The 20905-nt window shown below is 46.7% G+C and overlaps 1 protein-coding gene across 3 annotated transcripts in view; it reads right to left on the reverse strand.

Annotated features, from left to right (window-relative positions):
• Positions 1-1081: 1081 nt before the first annotated feature.
• GRHL1 (grainyhead like transcription factor 1) overlaps positions 1082-20905 on the reverse strand; it is a 47679-nt gene continuing 27855 nt past the window's right edge. For all 3 annotated transcript variants that reach the window (XM_075497965.1, XM_075497964.1, XM_075497966.1), the window contains exons 10-16: positions 15038-15125; positions 12609-12748; positions 11130-11167; positions 10939-11027; positions 9038-9123; positions 5488-5552; positions 1082-4267 (exon numbers count right to left, since the gene is read on the reverse strand). In XM_075497965.1, coding sequence (XP_075354080.1) covers positions 4153-4267; positions 5488-5552; positions 9038-9123; positions 10939-11027; positions 11130-11167; positions 12609-12748; positions 15038-15125 — 621 coding nt within the window. In that variant the 3' untranslated portion in view covers positions 1082-4152. The remainder of the gene's footprint in view (positions 4268-5487; positions 5553-9037; positions 9124-10938; positions 11028-11129; positions 11168-12608; positions 12749-15037; positions 15126-20905) is intronic.

Consider the following 20905-nt stretch of genomic DNA (forward strand, 5'->3'; position numbering starts at 1 on the left):
ACCTGGCACCTCACCCAAGGCACCCCAGGACTTGCTGGGGAACATCCTGCAGCATCTTCCTACATCTGGGACACAAACTCTGTGAGTTTGTGTCCATACCAGAACTAAAAATAAGTGAGTAAATAAATAAAAAGCGTTACCTGCCTTTTTCTATCCCAGAAATCTTCCGCCTCCCACGCTGCTCCCCACCGAGCCCTGGGCATGCCAATGCAAGCCCAGCGACTGGGAGGGTGCTGGCGCAGGAGCTGCCCCAGGGCAGCGCCCTGCAACCGCTGCAGGGGCTGGGGAGCCAGCTAAAGCAAAAGCTTGTCGAGACATTTTCTAACAGTGAAAAAGAGGAGGCAAACACCTCTCCAGACGCTACAGCAACAGCAGCATTAGGATTATTCCAGAGAACTTTAGAGAGTTTTCATATCGGGAAAGTCAATGCCTGCAGCTTCACTGGTGGTCCCCCGTGCCGCCTGGGAAGTGCCGGTTACGACAGCTCCTCCTGGAAAGACCCACCGTTCCCGGTAGCAGTCACGGGCTGGCGACTACATGAAGCACCCTGAATCCGGCAGCCAGGGAGAGCCGCTGGCACTGCTACGAGCCACAGCTCCCCTCTCCGCAGGTGCAGCCACAGGAGACCCCATCCAGTGCTGCACGGGGCGCAGAAGGCAGCAATGCCCCCGACGCTTTTGTTCGACCTCCGGCAGAGACCATCGGGCATCACTGACCCACTAGGCATCCGAGCTTACCAATGGCTTTTTCATTTTGTTTTACTGCCAAAGGAAAGCGTCCTACTAAAACACAAGGCTACACGGCTTCCCCACGCTCAAAAATGAATGAGGTTGGTTGAAATCAAGCAGGGAATGAGAATGGGACTAACCATGGCTTATGTAGGAATAACAGCAAGGCTGGCATTAGGATTATTTTCTTCTGCAAAGAGGAGAAACTACTAAACAATCACTGATGTTTTGTTTTATAGATCCCCTGTCAAAGGAAAAACAAAGGGGCAAGGGCAGATGCATTTACTAGATAAAAGACTCATTAGAAATGAACATATAAAATTTAATAGCTTGGTTTAAAATACATTCTCAATTAAAAAACAGCAGGCAAAACCAAAAAAAAATCAGTTTCATAAAACATACATGACATTGCTGCTACTGTTATAAGACCCGTGTCCCAGAATATGTTATAGTGGAAAACAATCGACAGATTTAGTTCACATACTTCATTAAGCAGTAAAAAGAAATAACGTTCATGTCAATCCTACCTCTATGGAGACTCTAAATCTACTTCCCTGACCCTACACTGAGTTTCTGTAATAAAACTTCCATTTTCAATAAAAATGTGTAAATATATGTATTCTATATATCAGGTTTAAAAAAAATTCCCTTGCCATAGTAACATTATTCCCCGTGACTGATGAAGGGAAGCCCAAGTGGCAGGTTGGTGTCGGCTGGGTACGAGTCCCATGGCTGCTCTGCAGGCGGTGGATTCCTGTGTGGGGTGGCATGTCTTGGCCAAGTCTCTTCAGCGCCGTGCTGCAGGCTGGCTTCTCTCCTTTGGCTTCAAGCCCACAGGCTCCATCCACATGCCCACAGTCATAGATGCATCCACGTGGAGTTTGCTCAACTCCAGCCACAGAGCAAAGAGAGGAGCACGCGGTGCGCAGAACGCTGGCAAGCCTCTGTGGGGCCCATCAAAGGAGGAGGAGGAGGAGGAGGGAGGACGGGGAAATGGAGCGGTCTATGAACCAGCTCGGGATTGGTCCAAATGCAAATCCCAAAATACTATATTTCATGTAAATTCTTAAAAAATATGGTGGGGAGGGACTTCAAGTGGTCACCTAGTCTCAGCACCAAGGGAGAATCAAATACACCTGTGACAGTCCAGAGCCATGTCCACCCAGCCTGGCTCTAAAGACCTCCAATGCCAAACTCTGCCACCTCCCTGAGCAACCTGCTCTTCTCACTAGAGAAAACTGCCTTAACACCTAACCTGAACTTCTGCAATTTATGCCCGCTACTTCTTGTTGTGCTTGCGATGGACCGGGAGAACATGTCCACGTGTTGGGAGGCTGCTCCCCTCAACCTTCCCTTCCGAAGATGACCCCTCAACCAGGCAACTCACCCAGCCCTTCCTCCTCGGAAGCCACAAGCTCTAGCTGAAGGACCAGGCGGGTCTGGCCTCTGGGACATCCGATAGGACTAGGCTCTGCTGGAAGGGCTGGGCTCAGCACAGGGCACAGCGCTCCAGCGGAGGCCTCGGCAATGCCAAGTAGAGCAAAAGGCGGGTCTCCTATTTCTTGCAGGCCAGGCTCCTGTTTATCAACTCAACACGGCATTTGCCTTCCTCTTCCAAACAGCAGCATGAGACAGCTGAACAACATTCAGTTACGATTTGTTAACCATTAAGTAGAATCACTAACCATTAAGTAGAATCATATCCTACTTTTCCGGACTATTTCTCCAGCCTATCTAGAATGACCTTCATGTCCTAGGCGAGGCACGTGCAGCTTTGGGCTGCACATTATAAACCTCTCTTTCATTATCCAGATCCCTAACAAAAGCACTGAGTGACACTGGACCTGGTACTCACGCTCATCTGCTCACCCTGTAATGCAGGTTTTTGCCTTAGAGCCAAGTGCTGCTGTTTAAATGTTCCTCTCCCACTTGCTACTAACCAGAGGGTGCCTTTCCTTCATAAGCACATGCACACAATGAGTAAATACTGTACAATCTACGGCAGAGCAGTATTTTTTGGAGGTGTCTGGCACTCCCAGCTGGGGCTAGGCTCAGGACGCCTGCTACCAGCTGCCCCTATTTGGTCTCTCCACCTCAGCAGCGGGTCAATGCGATGTACATACACCAGGAACGCTTAACCTGCTTGCAGCCCCTAGTCCCTGCTAACGCTTGGCCTGCTAAGCCAGGATGCCACCCTCCTCTCTCAAAAGCCTTGCCTGTGCACTTCCAGTTGTTGACATCCTAGGACCTGGCAAGCTGGCTCTGACCCATGGGTTCATCCAGCCTGACCTGCTGTTGCAGGCAGCATCCAGCTGAGCCTTAAGTACACTGCTACAGAAAAAAAAAAATCCACCCTCCAGGAGACCATCTTCCTGACCCCCAGAAGTGAGATTTCAAGGAAACTGCATCTGCTCAGCTCCTCTTGGGACCCAGCTCTCGGACTCGGCCCAAATGACCCCCAGGGCACCAGTACGCAGCCGTTTCAGGGCTCAAACTGGCAGTTCATAAGAGAAGCCAGGACTGCCATCGCCTGGCTGTACAGGAGGGTTTAGGGGAGAACCGGCACCTTTTTCCTTCCACACAGGAAGATCCATGTTGAACAAGCAGGCCTCTTGTGCCTTCCATGAATGTACAAATGTGTGCTCACCTTTGGTGCATGTTAAGGGTTTGTCCGTTTTTAAATAGCTATGTTAAATATCTGTTTTCTCCGTATATGGCATCCTTTTAGATGGGCTTCATTGCATATATTCACGGTATATACAGAACACCATATTTTATATATATTATATATCACTTGTATGTACACATTTACAAACCTTCAAAAATATATTGCACTTATATACAATATAGCTTCATCTGATGAGAGTTCACACAGTTACTAAGGCGAGTTCTTCATAAGCAAGGCAGTTTTACATTCCCCCCAAATGACACAAGTGATTTCAACAGTCTGCCCTGTTCAAGAGTAAACATTATAAAGACTTTTCTCCAACCTGCATGCAATGCCTACTAGTATCAATTAGTAGTTCTGCAGCTCTACCTAGCAGAAAACAGTTCAATAAAATGGTATTAGCCGATACGGGCTCAAACATGGTTGCTGAATAGATAAATAAGATATCACCAGTCTAAAAGGCCACCTTCCAGGAGTTTTCCCCTCCCGTATTTACTACTGTTTTATACACGCTCTCTATTAATCGCTGATCTTTGCTCGCTCATTTCAAGTGCAAATAAGGTCATGAGTATTACAACGTTCTTTGGAAAGAACAGAAACACAAATGTATTAAGCAAAACCACTGCTCTGCTCCCCAGAACAAGTCAACACCTGACTTTCTTCTGGAGAAGGTGATTAGTGTTTTGCCCAACATACTAGATTATGGGAAAATGTTCACTTGAGACCTTGTTTAAAATCCACAGAGGATCTGTGATCTTAGATCTCGGTCAGAGTGAGCTTGTAAGATCCTCCAACTTCTTCAATCTGCAACTGGAAGGTATCTTCATTAGAATAGTGTTTCACGATATTATCGTCCATGTTGACCAGAATTCTGAAAAAAATAAAATAAATCAGGGATATATTACAGTTCTAAATGCCAAAGACAGCAAAGGCGCCCTCAAACCTCAGAGAGCCTGGACTGTCCAGGGGTAACACAAGATCCCTGCTCACCTCTCTCTGACTCATTGCTTCCTATAGCAGATCTAGCTGTCCTTACCCAAACCTGCCACCAAGGGTTGCGGCTGAGCTTCTAGGATCTGAACGAAAGGGTTAAGTCTGGCTCCTGGACCAGGGAAGGAGAGAGATCTTGGAACTGGCAGAAATCCTTCTGAAGCTGCAGACACTTGGGCAACCTTGGGGCTCTGAACTGATTTGTCTGACAGTTATAAACAATCAGCACAGAACCCTACAGAGCTTGTAGGGAAGAAACCACCGATGCTTGGCCACTTCTTTTATTTGCCAGAAAGGTCAATACCTGTGTGTTTGTGTGCACACACGCATGTAAGTGTGTGTGCACACACACACAAAGCTGTCCTTAGCAGTGGTTTAGCTACCATCAATTCGAAACTTTTGCAGTTATTCTGGTGGGGTAATTCTGCTCTGAAAGTACAACTCTTGAAACTACATTCCAAAGGCGATTAAAGGATGTAATGTTCTGGCAGAGTGGCTTTGGGGAAGGGGCTGAGACGCTGAAGTGACTTTAGAGAAAAACCAAGAAACTTACTGAGAGATTAAAAGGAAAGACAAAAGCGGACAATGTTCAGAAACTCAATTATTTATGCTACAAAATAAAAAGACGGTGGAGTGTGGCCTCTGTAGGAAATAGGCACTTCACAATAAAGTTCTCTTCGATTTAGCCCACAAAAAGACAACCGCGTTTAGCAATCATAGCCAAATGCAGACATAGTGAGTACAGTTAACCACTGGAACAATTTAACATGGGTTGAAGTAGGTTCTTCGTCACTGGGAGTCTTTAAACAAACTGAACTCTTCTTCCTCTGACATGGTCAACTCTGGTTCAAATACCAATTAACTCAGAGAGGTTCCATGACTTTTATCTACCCAGGAAGCCAGACTACATATTTCTATAGGACCCTTCCGGTCTTCAGCTCTATGAATGACATTGGAATGTGCGTATGTTGCGTGCACAAAAACATATCCACAAATGGCATCTGCATACGTGCAGTGCATGGAGGAATTACAAAGCAGATTTGCCTACAGGTTTGAAAAAAGGAGTTCATATTCTCAGACAGTTGCTGCATAGCTACTCACCCTTTTTTACATTTTTTGAAGATTTTTCCTATTTTATCAAAAGGAACATCATACTTGTCAGATATCTAGAACAAAAGAAAGCAAGCATTGGTGAAGCAAGGAGACTGCTGGCATTTTCTTCCACTTTTTACAGAAAGGAACAAAAAAAAAAAAAAAAAGTCTGCAGATGAAAACAACTGCTCTGCCCTATAAAGGCAATACTAAATCCTGAACTACAGCATAAACCTACAGATGAGAACCACTCCTCTGCAGTTTGCCAACTTCTGTGCAAAAAATTTAATCATGTTCTAAACCTGGCCACTGACTTCTCATACTGCAACCCCCTGCTCCCACACCGAAAAGCCCACGCATTAAAAAAACACCCCACACCCTGGTTCTCATCCTCTCTTGGCTCTCTGTTCTCTTAGCATACCAAAAACCATTTTTAAATTCAGTGTCAGAGGGATCAAGTGAAAAATAGTCATCACAGCGGCTGGTGCAGGAAGAAAATAGCAACACAGTGAAGACCTCTGCTGCTAAGGACACAAGCTGATCAGAAATGTTCCCCTTACCCAGCCGGGTGACCTCAGCGTGAAACCACAGCCACTAACTATGGTGCTTCACTGTACAAACCTCCAGAAAGTCATAAGGTCAGTAACCTAAGCCTAGTTTACTTTGGCAAATTGCTGTATCACATCGACAGCAAGTACCAAACCAATACACCGTTTCAGGATACAAAAACACAGGGGGTTTCCTCCAAGCTACAGTTGTGAGCTCTTGGTTCCTTGCTTTAAGAAGTCCAAGTGAAACCACAAAGGTACAGCTTCACTTCAGGACCACGGGGTAAGGGAGGACTTCATAGCCTTCAATCGCCCTCCCCATTAGCCCCCACCTCCAGCCTGCCTGTGCTGGCAAAGCCACACAGCCAGGAAGAGAGTGCTTCAGGTTACAGACCCATCTCTGGGTCCCAAAGCTAATGGCAGGACCTGGCTGTACAGCCCCAAAGCCTCTATCCTCTGAGCATCGACGAGGCATTAGTCACAGAAAAAGGCAGCCAGAAACATCAGTTTTGAGCTCATGCCAAACATTACACCATTCCTCCGAGTTAAGCTCTGCATTTCCTTTGCAGCGCTGCAGCAGTAGGGATAGTGGAAGGCTATTTTGGAAGTCAAGTACCAGAGAGCAATTTCACGCACGTATGCACAGATATATAAAAGTCTTCAAGCACACTCAGAAGCTGGGACTTGGAGCTCTTCCTAAGTTATGAAAGGGGAGGGGAGGCCCCCAAACAAGGCTTTGAAAGACTGAAGGTCTGACTATTAAAGACTTTGCCTCAGTCTTTAATAGTCAGACCAGTTATCCCCAGGGAATTCAGCCCCCTGAGCTGGAAGACAGGGACGGAGAGCAGAATAAATCCCCCATAATCCAGGAGGAAGCAGTTAATGACCTGCTACACCACCTGGACACTCACAAGTCTATGGGGCCAGACGGGATCCACCCGAGAGTACTGAGGGAGCTGGCGAAGGAGCTTGCCAAGCCACTCTGCATCATTTATCAGCAGTCCTGGTTAACAGGGGAGGTCCCAGATGACTGGAGGCTTGCCAAAGTGACACCCATCTACAAGAAGGGCCGGAAGGAGGATCCGGGGAACTACAGGCCTGTCAGCCTGACCTTGGTACTGGGGAAAATTATGGAGCGGTTCATCTTGAGTACGCTCAACAACCATGTGCAGGCCAACCAGGGGATCAGCCCCAGCCAGCATGGGTTCATGAAAGGCAGGTCCTGCTTGACAAACCTGATCTCCTTCTACGACCAGGTGACCCACCTAGTGGATGAGGGAAAGGCTGTAGATGTTATCTACCTGGACTTTAGTAAAGCCTTTCACACTGTCTTCCACAGCAATCTCCTAGAGAAGCTGGAGGCTCATGGCTTAGGTGGGTGTACTCTTTGCTGGGTAAAGAACTGGCTGGATGGCCGAGCCCAAAGAGTTGTGGTGAATGGAGTTAAATCCAGTTGGCAGCCGGTCACAAGCAGTGTTCCCCAGGGCTCAGTACTGGGGCCAGTTCTGTTTAATATCTTTATCAATGATCTGGACGAGGGGATCAAGTGCACCCTCAGTGAGTTTGCAGATGACACCAACTTGAGTGGGAGTGTTGATCTGCTTGAGGGTAGAGAGGCTCTACAGAGGGACCTGGACAGGCTGGATCGATGGGCCGAGGCCAATTGTATGAGGTTCAACAAGGCCAAGTGTTGGGTCCTGCACTTGGGCCACAGCAACCCCATGCAACGCTACAGGCTTGGGGAAGAGTGGCTGGAAAGCTGCCTGGCAGAGAAGGACCTGGGGGTGCTGACTGACAGCCGGCTGAATATGAGCCAGCAGTGTGCCCAGGTGGCCAAGAAAGCCAATAGCATCCTGGCTTGTGTCAGAAATAGTGTGGCCAGCAGGACTAGGGAAGTGATTGTCCCCCTGTACTCGGCACTGGTGAGGCCACACCTCAAATACTGTGTTCAGTTTTGGGCCACTCAGTACAAGAGAGACATTGAGGTGCTGGAGCGTGTCCAGAGAAGGGCAATGAAGCTGGTGAAAGGTCTAGAGCAGAAGTCTTCTGAGGAGCGGCTGAGGGAACTGGGGTTGTTTAGCCTGGAGAAGCACAGAGGCTGAGGGGAGACCTTATTGCTCTCTACAACTACCTGAAAGGAGGTTGTAGCGAGGTGGGGGTCGGTCTCTTCTCCCAGGTAACAAGCGATAGGACAAGAGGAAATGGCCTCAAGTTGCGCCAGGAGAGGCTTATATTGGATATTAGGAAACATTTCTTTACTGAAAGGGGGGTCAAGCATTGGAACAGGCTGCCCAGAGAGGTGGTGGAGTCACCATCCCTGGAGAAGTTCAAAAAACATGTAGACGTGGCACTTCGGGACATGGTTTAGTAGGCATGGAGATGTTGAGTTGACAGTTGGACTAGATGACCTTAAAGGTCTTTTCTAACCTCAATGATTCTATGAAATAAACCCAAGCCACTGAACACATTCTGGAAATCACTCCATCTTCTAATTAAAATACCCTGTCTGACATGAGGGACATCCACAGTGGGAGTCTGTTGACCATTTTTTGATGCAGCTAGGAAAAGACCTACACAGCTGCTTCCGCAGCTTGGCCAAAGCACAGCCTGCATAAGAAGCAAGCCTAGAAGGCTCTCTCTCCAGCAGCACCTGTCATTTTGGGACTATCTCAGGTGTCCAGTCATCAAGCTTGACACACCTGGATCTTCAGAAAGGCTGAGAAACACCTTCTTACACCCAGACCCCACAGATGTGGGGCAAGGTACTTAAAAGGGAAGTTTCCTGAAGTCCCTTAATAATGAATTAAAACATTATTTACATTAATTTCCATGTTATTGAAAGGAAATCAGCCTTATGCTTCTTATCTAGAAGAGCAGGAATATGTGGACACAAGCTGCGATTGAGAGCCTAGCTCCTGTGACCGTCCAGTGTATAAGGACTGGACAGGCAGGGACTACACTGGCTTTTTCTCAAACTGGAGGCAACGACTGTAAACAGCCTTATTACTTACTGCTTCCATTAGACCTTTCAGAGATGGTGTCTTTAACATTAGTGCATCAAAGACTTCCTCTGACTCTTTTCGGACATACAGCAACACTGAAAAGCAAATTGGAGAGAGGAATTAACTGTGTAATTGCTCCTCAGAAAAGATCTGTATGTGATGGTAGCTAAGCACACAGTAACATACATTGAGGATCTTATGAAGAGATATACATATATACATTCAATATACATTGAAGACTGCATCATGAACATGCATAGCTAGGTTAGCTCAAAACATACTTTTTGCACACAGAAATACTGCATGCTCAAGCATCTTTATTGTCCAAATACTTTGACATTTCTCTCTATTTGATATTTTCTCTATTATTTGAAAAAAGGTCATATTTGAAACACAGAAAGGAGGAACACAAAACACAGAGCTTTGAGACTATCTCTTTGAGGTAGGGGTCCCTCCGTATCTCACGGGTCATTTGCCGTAAGACTTTGCACAATAAAATGATTTGACAGATGCTACCACAGCAGGTGAAGCCATCCTGGCCACCTCCTCATTTTTAAATAATTTATTTGTACAGTCCTCTGCTCCTTCTATGCCATCTCATTTCTCTTCCTATCCCTTACCATGTTTCAGTAATACTAATATCGCCACAGCTGACATACAATGCAGACTTCGTCTCCTGCTAGGAGGGGAACGAAAGAATAAGAAACCCAATTAGGTAAGCATCCCTAGCATTCTCAAGCTAGCAGAGAGTCATTGTATGTAACATCAGCCTCATTAAAAACTGCCTTAATGCTGAGGAATAAGCCATGAGAGCAAGAAAGCTTGGACTTTAACAGCTTTGCTCTCTTTAATCCATCTTCTAATGACTAGGTATTGCAGCCTGGATTGTTTACAAGGGTTCATCAGCCACAGCTTTGACACACCTGCAACACAGAACGATTACTGGCATATCTAATTGAACAAGGTGAACTCAGGACAGCACAGCGCCTTGATGGATTTCCTCTGCTAAAGGCAGGTTTAGAAAAGGAGGACTGTAGATTTAAAAAATGAAGACAGCACACACACTCTCAGTTACAGCACAGGTTGGATGATACACCAGCCAAAGGAGAGAAAATCCCATGGGTCTCATTTTATGGAATACAGCAACAAGAAAAAACAAGTCTAATTTCCTTTTATAAAATCCATCCTTTCTTACTAGTTTATGCAGACAACAGAAGTGTCATTAAGGTCAGACTTGCTAGACTTAACCTTCGCTGCATCACAAGTTTAATCCTCCTCTTTTAATCCTTTAAGCTTTGCTGTGGTCCTTCCACACACGACTGTCACCAGGCAGGTAATCCTCTACACCATCTCCAAAGGGACCTCTCATCTCCTTCCACATCACCACAGCAACATCCAATCCCACAGCAAATTGCAGAGGTTGACAACAAGTTAAAAATAAGCAGAATATGCTCTCAGTTTGGCTCTCAGCGGTGAATAGCCCATTTTCTAGCACCATGAAAGATGCAACAGTTTTATACCCTGAACCAGTTCTTGGAATTCATTGCTTAAAGTCCTAGAAAAGATTTCCAAAGTATTTTGTAGTGGATTACATGATGAATTCTCTCCCCCACCTCCTCTCAATCCACCAAGGAGATTGGTAAGCTGCTCACCTCCTCTGAGTCTCTTTCCTTACAGGTTCAGAGCCAATTAGTGTCTGAGTTTGCAGAAAAACCCAGAAATTCTGACATTGTAAAAGACTTGTGGAGCTGAACTACAACCCGATATACAAACTCTTTCTATTACTACTCAAAGCCAGAAAAAAAATCAGGCTAAAGTATACTCCAAAATAAATTAGAACAACTCTTCAACCTCAGATGCATCTCTCTATCATTATCTCCAATAATTCAGTCTCTGAAAGAAGAAAATACCTCTTTTTGGTTCTTCTATTCTGGCCATCTTATTTGGAGTAGCAATAAAGTCCTCTTCACCAATATAGCCTCCTCTCTTCAGGTTGGAGCTGTCATTGACAGGGCAAAAAGTTAGCAGTGGTGCAATTACAGGGACTTACCCCTCTGTCTGAGGGCAAGACTTCAGTAGGCTGAAGTAGTGCAGCTCTTACCTTTCACCCTCTAGTTCTTCTGAAGCAACAGGAAGGACCTTTTAAAACAAAGGGGAGATTTTCTTGGCATATGCAGAAAAACACACGCTCAATTAGCTACCTAGCGAGAACCTTACGTGGTACTCAGTCCTCGGAAAACACTACAAAGGGCTCTGAATGCTACAAAACAAAGTTGCATAAGGACAGACCCATCAGCTGCTGTTAACATGGTCTTGTCAGCAATGCTCTCCAATCCCTCTAAGTGCTATCTGTTAATAGTGACTTAGCAATAGCTTTGTTTGCATTAAAGAATCACTGGCACAGAACAACCACCCTGCTGCAACCTGCATGATCAGAGGTCCAACAGCATCAAGTTAAAGGAGAGGAAACCCCTGAGTCCACAGCAGGAGCTGCAAGGGATATGCATATGGCTCACCCACCCAACTCACTTGTAAGCACATCAGTACAGGACCATAGGGGAAACCAAGGCTATCAGTAGGGAGCCAGCCACAACTACACTACTAAAAGTAAGATGCTTTGGTCCAAGCAATAAACATTGGCCTTCATTTTAATACACAAATAATACTTGCACTTAGGGTTCTGAAAATTTTATTCAGAACTAGAACTAATTTCCTCTTATTATCTTTCAACCCTGTGCCTGTATCAAATGACCTGTATTCAAGCCTGTATCAAATGACACTTTGGCTCAATCTTCCAAAAGTCAGTAAGCATCTTCTTTACCTTTTTTCATAAAGAGAAATTAAACTACCTCAAATGAGAGAGACAGGAACATACAAAAGCTAACCAGCTTTCTATCTGGACTGGCGTAGAGTCTTCTGACAGACCTCAGCACTAGAGCCTTCATAGGAGAACATGGGGAAAAGTCAGCCTTACGGATACAAGTTTATTCTTTATCCCTGCTGGGAGTTTAGGCAATACTCTCAAAAAGTAAGGTTTATGTTAGAGCGTGCCAGAACTCCCAGCACAGGAAAGTTCAAGATTTTGAAACTTGGTTGCACTCTAATTTTTTCCCTTCCAGTTTCCTGTCAGCTGGGACTTTCCAGGAACGCTGAGGCAGGGCACTCTGGCAGCAGATCACAGAGCTGACACACTTGCCAGTTCCACAGAATGGATTTTCAGCCTGCAGCAGCAGGCTGGAGGAGACCACGGCCTACAGCAGCACACCAGGAACCCAATGGACTTTACAAGAGAAAACCAGCCTGCAGTTCATTCAATGAACTCTCGGCTGGAGATGCTGTGGAAAATCCTTTCAGGTTCACAGAAACAGGAGTTCATAGGAAAATAATTTAATCAGAAAACATCCCCAGTTAACTCCAGCCAATGCGTCTAGAAGCAACATCTCTTGCTCACATGAGACTCAGCCTGTATTTGTTTACAGCATCAATACAGACAGTCTGGCATTTCATATGTATGCATCCCAGGCTTTTTGCAAATACATCCCGTAGCCTCCTCATCCCCACACCCATGAGCTTTACTTACATGAGCCCCACGTTGAAGATTTGCAAAGTGAACGTCAGGAATGAAAAGGACAGGCTGAGTGTCTAGATCCATGAAGGGCTTGAAGATGGTGATGTCCGTACGTTTGTGTGAGGGAAGCATGGGCACTTTGACATCAGAAACTGCAGAGACCAAAGATTGGAATAGAGGATAGTGAAGGCAGTGACAGGGCTGTAGCTTTCCTACATCATTTAAAAGCACATCTGCTGTGGAACAAGGGTACTCTGTAGTCAGGGTCAAAGGGAGAAGCTCCTGTGGTAGAGGAGTTTCAACCTAGGTAGTCTACCTCTCAGATGAGGGCCTGGACCCTGAGGAAACAGCTAGTTTCACAGAGTAGTAGAAGTTCACTCCATCTCTCCAAGTGAGCTACTTGACTTTGTTCAGATATTAAACTGGGCTGGAGAATGGTCTGGCCACTCACCCCAACAGACAAACCTAGGTCTCCCATGTACCAAGCAAACCATCCAAACAGAGGGCAAAAGGTAGTCCAAGTCCCCCCTTCTCCCTCTCTGTTCCCTCAAAAGGTTGCTGGATTTCCTATACCAGGAAAGCAGAAAGACAACAAAGAGACAACTTGTAACCCATGTGGTTCCAGGTGGGAGCCTCTCAAAGAAACAGCACTGCAGAAGCACTATCACACTACAGAGGTGGTACAAATACTGTTTCTTGCAAGATGCTACATTTGGAGTTACATTTCGATGCCACGCTTTCACATTTTACATTTTTGTTCATCTCATTGTTCATCCTGGTCACCTCAAGCTGCCGACCTGTCAAGTTCATTCCCCAGCAGGACCAGCACTGTCTCCCACAGAGGACTTCGACTCTCACGACGCACCAGCTGATGTGACACAAGCTGCCAAGTGGACAGACTTCACCCACAAAGACCCGCTTGGGAGAGTGTGAGGCAGGAGGTGCCTTAAACTGCACTTCAGACACGTTCACATCAAACTGACCCCAACTGAAGACTTCATTTTACCAAGTGGAAACATTTCAATTTTGAGTCAAACCAACTGCAAACAAAACACTTCATTTCTCATGGCCCCAGGGGAAAATATCCTTTTTTTTCCTTGCAAAATTGATTTTTTAAAAGATTGCTCAATCCCTGTAAAAATAACTTTGACCAAAAGCCACAAACTATTTCTGCTGTTGATGAGTCCATGTGCACGTGGCATCTGTGATCCTGGAGGTGGGTATAACAGCTATGGCTTCAAGCAATCAAAAACTTCCCACACAAGAACTAAACAGCAATGGATTGTACTTTCCAGGAAAATAAAGGTCACATCAGGCTAATCCCAAGCCTAGGAAATTCATACTGGAAAGCAGCTTTTGTAAAATCGTAAGATCCTGGAAATTCGTATTGAAACTGTTTGCACTTTCCAGCCATTACACAAAGGGCTGCATGCAGTAATCTTTTGGAAGCCATCGAGGCTACTACATTTGTGAAATGCTAACACTGTGCTAAACCTACCTTTCATGATGTACTTTGGGGAAAAAACAAAACAAAACAAAAACCCAGCCCTTTCTGCAACCGCCCTTGAGCAAATTGGTTCCCTTGTAGCAGTACCTTCTTCTGAAGCTGCTCCAGCAGTCTGTACCTGCTGTGTCAGGAAAATCCTGCCCAGCAAGCTGTGAGGTGCATGCTTGTTGAACCAGTTGGACTGTTAATAGCACGGCTCTGACAAGCACACTGAGCAGAGCAAGGGAGAGCACGCGCCTGCCCCGTGCGAAGGAAGAACAGGGAGATACATTTTCCTCTAAGCAGCTCTGCTGGTGAATAACTAGTCATCCAAACACAGGATCTATTGCAGTCATCTGCAGCAGTTAAAGGAAAGATGCTCAGCAGGAAGAAGCTCCACAGCCTTTACATACTACGGTGTTGAGGCCTTCACGTCCTTCACATGTGCAGAAACAACTTCTATTGAAACTACTTACTAAGGACCACTTTGCTCTAGAAGAGTGAGCGTACGGCTGTGAGGCTGGAGGCTCAGTCCCAAGGCTGCCACTGCCTTGCTACAGAGTTGTAAAGTCATTTTTAACCCAAGTTAAAGCCTAAGTTTAGGATCAAGCTGGAAACATTTGGAACAGCTCCAGTTCTCACTGCCACCTGGAGCTGCAAGGGCTCCAGCGGTGCCCAAAAATCCCATCCTCACCCTATCACTTCAATTGCTAAAACCTATACCTGACTGAATACACAGCAGGACCCTGTCTTGGACAGGAAGAACTATGTAGAAGTGAAGTCCTAAGTGACCTGGTATGTTGCAAACCACAATTAATGACTCCATAAGCAACTGCTTAAAACAAGCACTATTCCATAGGGAATAAAAATTGACTAAAGAGTTCTACTGCACAAGTTATTTGTAACCAAAATGAGATCTAATATTTAAAATACTGATGGAATAATTTCTACTTACACGCATTCAACTGAGAGCTGGGGTCAGTGCACTTTCCTTTTCTTTTGCTTTGCTTTCGCTCTTCATCCCTGATCTTCCTCTCTGCTCCCTGCCAGACAAGAGATTAAGGGAAGGGGGGGAAGAGAGAGAGAGAGAGAGAGAGAGAGGGAAAGTCTTTTTAGGGTTTTTTTGAGGGGGAGGGGGGGTGGGGGTGGGGGGTTCAGCTGCAGAGGCAGGAACACCGATTCTTCCAGAGCTGCGTTCGTGGAGGTCAGCCCCATGGTACCTGAGCTGCAGGTTTGCCAGAGTGTGACAACTTTGAGATCTGTTTACTTTTGAGTTCTGTCATCTAATGAAATCCAACAACCAAGATGCAAACACTTGCTTTTCTTTCAAGTCAGATGGGAATATGATGACAAAAGACACCCACAGCTATAACAACTGTATAAAGTATGAGATAAAAACATACCTGAAGTGTTTAAAACAATGACAAAAAAAATGCAAGTTCCCTCAGTTTAAGAGTTCACTAGATCATCATTAAATGCTGATCTATAAAAGTCACACCACACTTGGATCACCAAGTGCAAGGTACCTTCCTGCACATTGCACATCGAGCTCGGAGCAGTTATACCAGCCTTCACTGATCTCAAGCTGTAGACATGGATCATTTTAAAGCAGGCATTATTTCATCTCTTTTTACCAGGGCCAGGCTATGGTGGAATCCACAGATACCTAACTGGGTTTGTGCCTGCACGGTTCCTGGCTCTTCAAACCAAGCAGCAGTGGGGAGAGCCATATTTTCTGCAAGGTGCAGGCAGCTATGACTGAGAGAGAGAAGGAAGGAAGAAGGTTTGTACTGAAATTGTGTTCATTCCTCCAGCTCTGCCCAGACCTCACACATAACTGTGGGTTAAGTCAGGGATGTCACGTTGCCAGTTGCTTGAGGTGGTAAGCCCACAGCAGATCCCCAACACTCACTCAGTTCTGGTGCTACCACCAGATCACTGCCCAAACTGGTACACACAAGTTCTACCGGTCTCCCAACACCCTCTTGCAAAGGAGGGTAAAAGGTAACAGTTATCTGGCCACAGGAAGCCATTATTTCTCATTCCCACCCCTGCACAGCTGACAGAACACACCCACATCCTTGCACAGTGCTGGGGGAAGACTAGATTAGCTATAGCAAACGAGATGTCAAAAAGCATGTGGCGATGGGGTGGGAAACTGCCTAACTGTGCACAGCATAGGAGAAGGGCAACAGCCCTCCTAACCTCCCAGTAAATCACTACCCTATAGGTGACAGGATGCCTATACCTGCTAGGTAGCAGTGGGCATGTCTGCACTAGCAAAAAAACCGAAAGTTAGCCTAGATGTTTGATGTGCGTTAAACATATATCACCTTTTCTCCCATCTAACAGCAGGGACACAAGCAACTTCAGGCAGCTGCTGTGAAAGAGAAAAAAATTACAAATGAAGACACAGGCATTGCTAGCTTGGCTTGACCTCATAAAGCTGATACAGCCCACTACAGTAAAGACATCCCACCTAAACCTCAGCACAGCTGGACCCACACCCCTCTGCGACTTCCTTTACCAGAATAGTCACAACACCTCAGCTTGACAGCAGAAAGATCAGCTTTGGCTCCAGACCTGTTTTTCACTTTTCCTGTGGAAATAATAAAGTTCTGCTACTCAAACACTGTGCTACAGAACAGCACCTGCTTCCTTGTGGGGAACATGCTAATCCATCAAGAGCACACATTTTGAGAAAACCTCTGCCCTCCCATACCTACAGCCAGAATTTTGCTTGAACGGCAACTTGTTCCAGGTTACAGGGGCCCAGGTAAACACATCTCAAATCCCACATAATAGGCTTTTCAGCCTTGCCAGCGGAGCTCAGCAACAGCCAGGATCAGACACTTTTGAAGACAAGACATTGGCAATCCCATATCCCACAATTATGGAATAAATAAGCTTGTAAGAAAGAGGTTTTCCCAATTTCATCACCTAGAGAACAGCCTACAGCCTGAAAAGCAAGATTTCACACTCTTGTCTACGTGTTGAAGGCAGCAGGGTTTTTTTTTGTTATTGTTCTTTCCCCTCAAAGTCCCCGGTTGTGTGATGGACTCTTAGGCTGAGAAAGGGAAGCAGCATTTGGTGGCGAGCTGCCATCCCTCCCTCCCACAGAGAAACGCGATGTATTTGATAAGCAACAGAGATGGAGGCAGAGGATGTGATGTCGAGTCACGACACACTGGGATCTGGACCTTTCATGACACCACAAGACTCCCAGCTTCCGCACATGAGCTGCATAAGTCGGATGTGTTCCAAAGACAGAGGGCTGCTCCCTGACCCTTCTCTGCACGCCCTCTTGTGCTGGGTGCAGCTCTGGTGCACAGCCCATGAGCCGTTTGAGCTCTCCTCCTGCCCTGTGGCCCCAGCAGCCGAGCCGCCAGGGGATACTGATGGACAAAAAATTGGACACGAGCCGGCAGTGTGTGCTTGTGTCCTGGGTTGCATCAAAAGCAGCGTGGCCAGCAGGCTGAGGGAGGTGATTCTGCCCCTCTCCTCCGCTCTGGTGAGACCCCACCTGGAGTCTTGCATCCAGCTCTGGGGTCCCCAGCACAGGAAAGACATGGACCTGTTGGAGGGGGTCCAGAGGAGGGCCATGAAAATGATCCGAGGGCTGGAGCACCTCTCCTATGGAGAAATGCTGAGAGAGCTGGGGTTGTTCAGCCTGGAGAAAAGAAGGCTCCAGGGAGACCTTATTGCAGTCTTTCAGTATATAAAGGGGGCCTGTAAGAAAGACGAGGAGAGACTTTTTACTAGGGCCTGTAGTGACAGGACAAGGGGCAACGGTTTTAAACTGAAAGAGGGTAGGTTTAGGTTGGATATAAGGAAGAAATTCTTTATGATGAGGGTGGTGAGACACTGGAACAGGTTGCCCAGAGAGGTTGTGGAGGCCCCATCCCTGGAAGCGTTCAAGGTCAGGCTGGACGGGGCTCTGAGCAACCTGATCTAGTGGAAGATGTCCCTGCCCACGTCAGGGGGGTTGGGCTAGATGACCTGTAAAGGTCCCTTCCCACCCAAACCATTTTGTGATTCTGTGATCATGCAACAGAAGGAACAGTCTCTGTGTTGCTGCCCATCTGCATCAATGCTGCCTCCAGCTGCTTTGCACCATCTCTCTCCGTCCAACAGCATCTGACTCCTTTGTTCCTATCATCCCATAAAAACCTTCCCACAGCACACTACCCATCGCTACAAGAGTAACAGCAGGTCCCAGAGGACAACACTAGCTCTAGCCTGTGAAATCCTGTATTTAATCTTCCCCATGTGGATGCTTAGCTGAGGCACCATTTACAGCAGAGAAGGTCTTTGTCCTCTGGGACGGGTCACCCCCATCCCCACGCAGCCCAAATATTACTGGGCCAAGCCTGAATGAAGCTTGGGCTGTAATATGCTATAGGATGACACCATTACACCCATACTGCTTTACTCAGGTCTTGAAACCATATAGGATTAGATGAAAACCAAACATCCTGGGCACCTATGGACCCGCTTTCCACAGAGAAAGTACGAAGGGGAAGACAGGAACACATGAAGAAACTTGGTCTCAGAGGCAGCAGCCAAAAATTATAAACAAGCATCAGCAGCTTTCCCTTCCACCCCAAGCATGGGAACCCTCCTCCTTCACTCCTTTCCTGTGCAAAGGCCACCACACAACATTAACTAAACTGTTTGACCTTCCATAGGATAGCCATCAATTTGCACACAGAAAAAAAAAAGAGACAGCAGGGGACTGCTATGCCAGTGTCTGGATTCAAAGTCAGTCCAGGTGTGCAATGCAAGCACAGCCTTAAAAGACAAAGGAATAGAGGGGACCTACACAGAGCTGTCCCTGTTAGGTGGCCACAGCATCATGATTTTGTGCTGTTTTTTCCAACAGACCTCCACACTGTAGACTTGGCCCTCCATGAAGAAAACATGGATAACAGCACTTCTACAGGTAAGAGCAGCCACATGAGGACAAACACATTAATGACTGCAATACGTGTGGATACTATAGTAACGACGGTCCTGTAAACATTCAAGACCAGATGACATTACCTAAGACTCAAAGCAGGGCAGAAAATGGGTGCTTTTTCTGAAATGCCAAAGCTCTCACAGGAGCCTGGAGAAGATGGCCAGCATTGGGGTCTATGAGTGTATCGGGTTTATGTGGCAAGGTTTTGGTAGCTGGGGGGCTGCAGGGGTGGCTGCCATGAGAAGATGCCAGAAGCTTCCCCTATGTCCAACAGACCCAATGCCAGCCAGCTCCAAGAGGGACCCACCACTGACCAAGGCTGAGCCCATCAGCCATGGTGGCAGCACCTCTGTGATAACATATTTAAGAAGGGGGAAAAACTGCTGTGCAACTGCAGCTGGAGAGAGGAGTAAGAATATGTGAGAGAAACAAGTCTGCAGACACCAAGGTTAGTGAAGGAGGGGGAGGAAGTGCTCCAGGCACCAGAGCAGAGATTCCCCTGCAGCCCGTGGTGAAGACCATGGTGAGGCAGGCTGTCCCCCTGGAGGTCCATGGTGGAGCAGATATCCACCTGCAGCCCATGGAGGACCCCACACCAGAGCAGGTGGGTATGCCCAAAAGGAGGCTGTGACCCTGTGGGAAGCCCACACTGGAGCAGGTTTGCTGGCAGGACTTGTGATCCCATGGGGGACCCACACTGGAGCAGTCTGTTTCTGAATGACTGCACCCCATGGAAAGGACACATGGAAGGGACCCACGCTGGAGCAGTTCATGAAGAACTGCAGCCCGTGGGAAGGACCCATGTTGGAGAAGTCCATGGAGGACTGTCTCCCATGGGAGTGACCCCACGCTGGAGCAAGGGGAGAGAGTGAGGCAGCAAGAACGGCAGAGACAACATGTGATGAACTGACCACAACCCCCATTCCCCATCCCCCTGCACCAGTGCGGGGGGGAGGAGGTAGAGAAAACTGGAGTGAAGCTGAGCCCGGAAAGAAGGGAGGGGTGGAGGGGAGGTGTTTTAAGATTTGGTTTTATTTCTCATTATCCTATTCTGATTTTGATTGGCAATAAATTAAATTAATTTCCCCGAGTTGAGTCTGTTTTGCCTGTGACAGTAATTGCTGAGTGATCTCTCTGTCCTTATCTCAACCCATGAGCCTTTCATTATATTTTCTCTCCCGTCTAGCTGAGAAGGGGGAGTAATAGAACAGCTTGGTGGGCACCTGGCATCCAGCCAGGGTCAACCCACCACAGTGAGTCAGCACCTGCAGCTGTAAGGACACAGGTCTGCTCACAGGAGCAGTCGCCCAGCACCTCAAACAGGCGTTTGAGTACAGAGCTTGATTCAATGTGGTGACAAACAGTATTCAGCTTGTTGGCCTCTCTGTCCCCAGCTCTCATTGCCAGACCCAGACCGGATCTGAAAGGCAGCAAATTTCAACACCATTTCTATAAATGCAAGTTGCAGAATCTTCAGGTGCCAACCTCACATTGGCTGCATGTTCACAGAATGAACAACAGTCAGATTAAATACAGAAAAGTAATATTTTCTCCTTCCCTCCCTCCTAATTCAGGTACAATTTGCAAAGCATCTGGAAGAATAAAGCAGGAGAAAGTCAAAATCCCAAAGGAAAATAAAAGACACGCTAGCATTACTGTACTACTAGATTGGCTAAAATTTATGGTATAGACTCAAATGGTTTCCTTTAAGCTACGTACTGACTACACGTCTCCCCTTTTATTAACTGATTTGTCTTATTAGCAGTGGCATAAGCCTGTCAGTAATTTTAGCACAGTGTCAGTAATTGACTGGACAACTTATGAGTAAAAGATCCCCCCCTTCCTTGCAGCAAGTCTATACTC

Source organism: Mycteria americana, chromosome 3 (genome assembly GCF_035582795.1).
Source record: "Mycteria americana isolate JAX WOST 10 ecotype Jacksonville Zoo and Gardens chromosome 3, USCA_MyAme_1.0, whole genome shotgun sequence".
NCBI lineage: Eukaryota > Metazoa > Chordata > Aves > Ciconiiformes > Ciconiidae > Mycteria > Mycteria americana.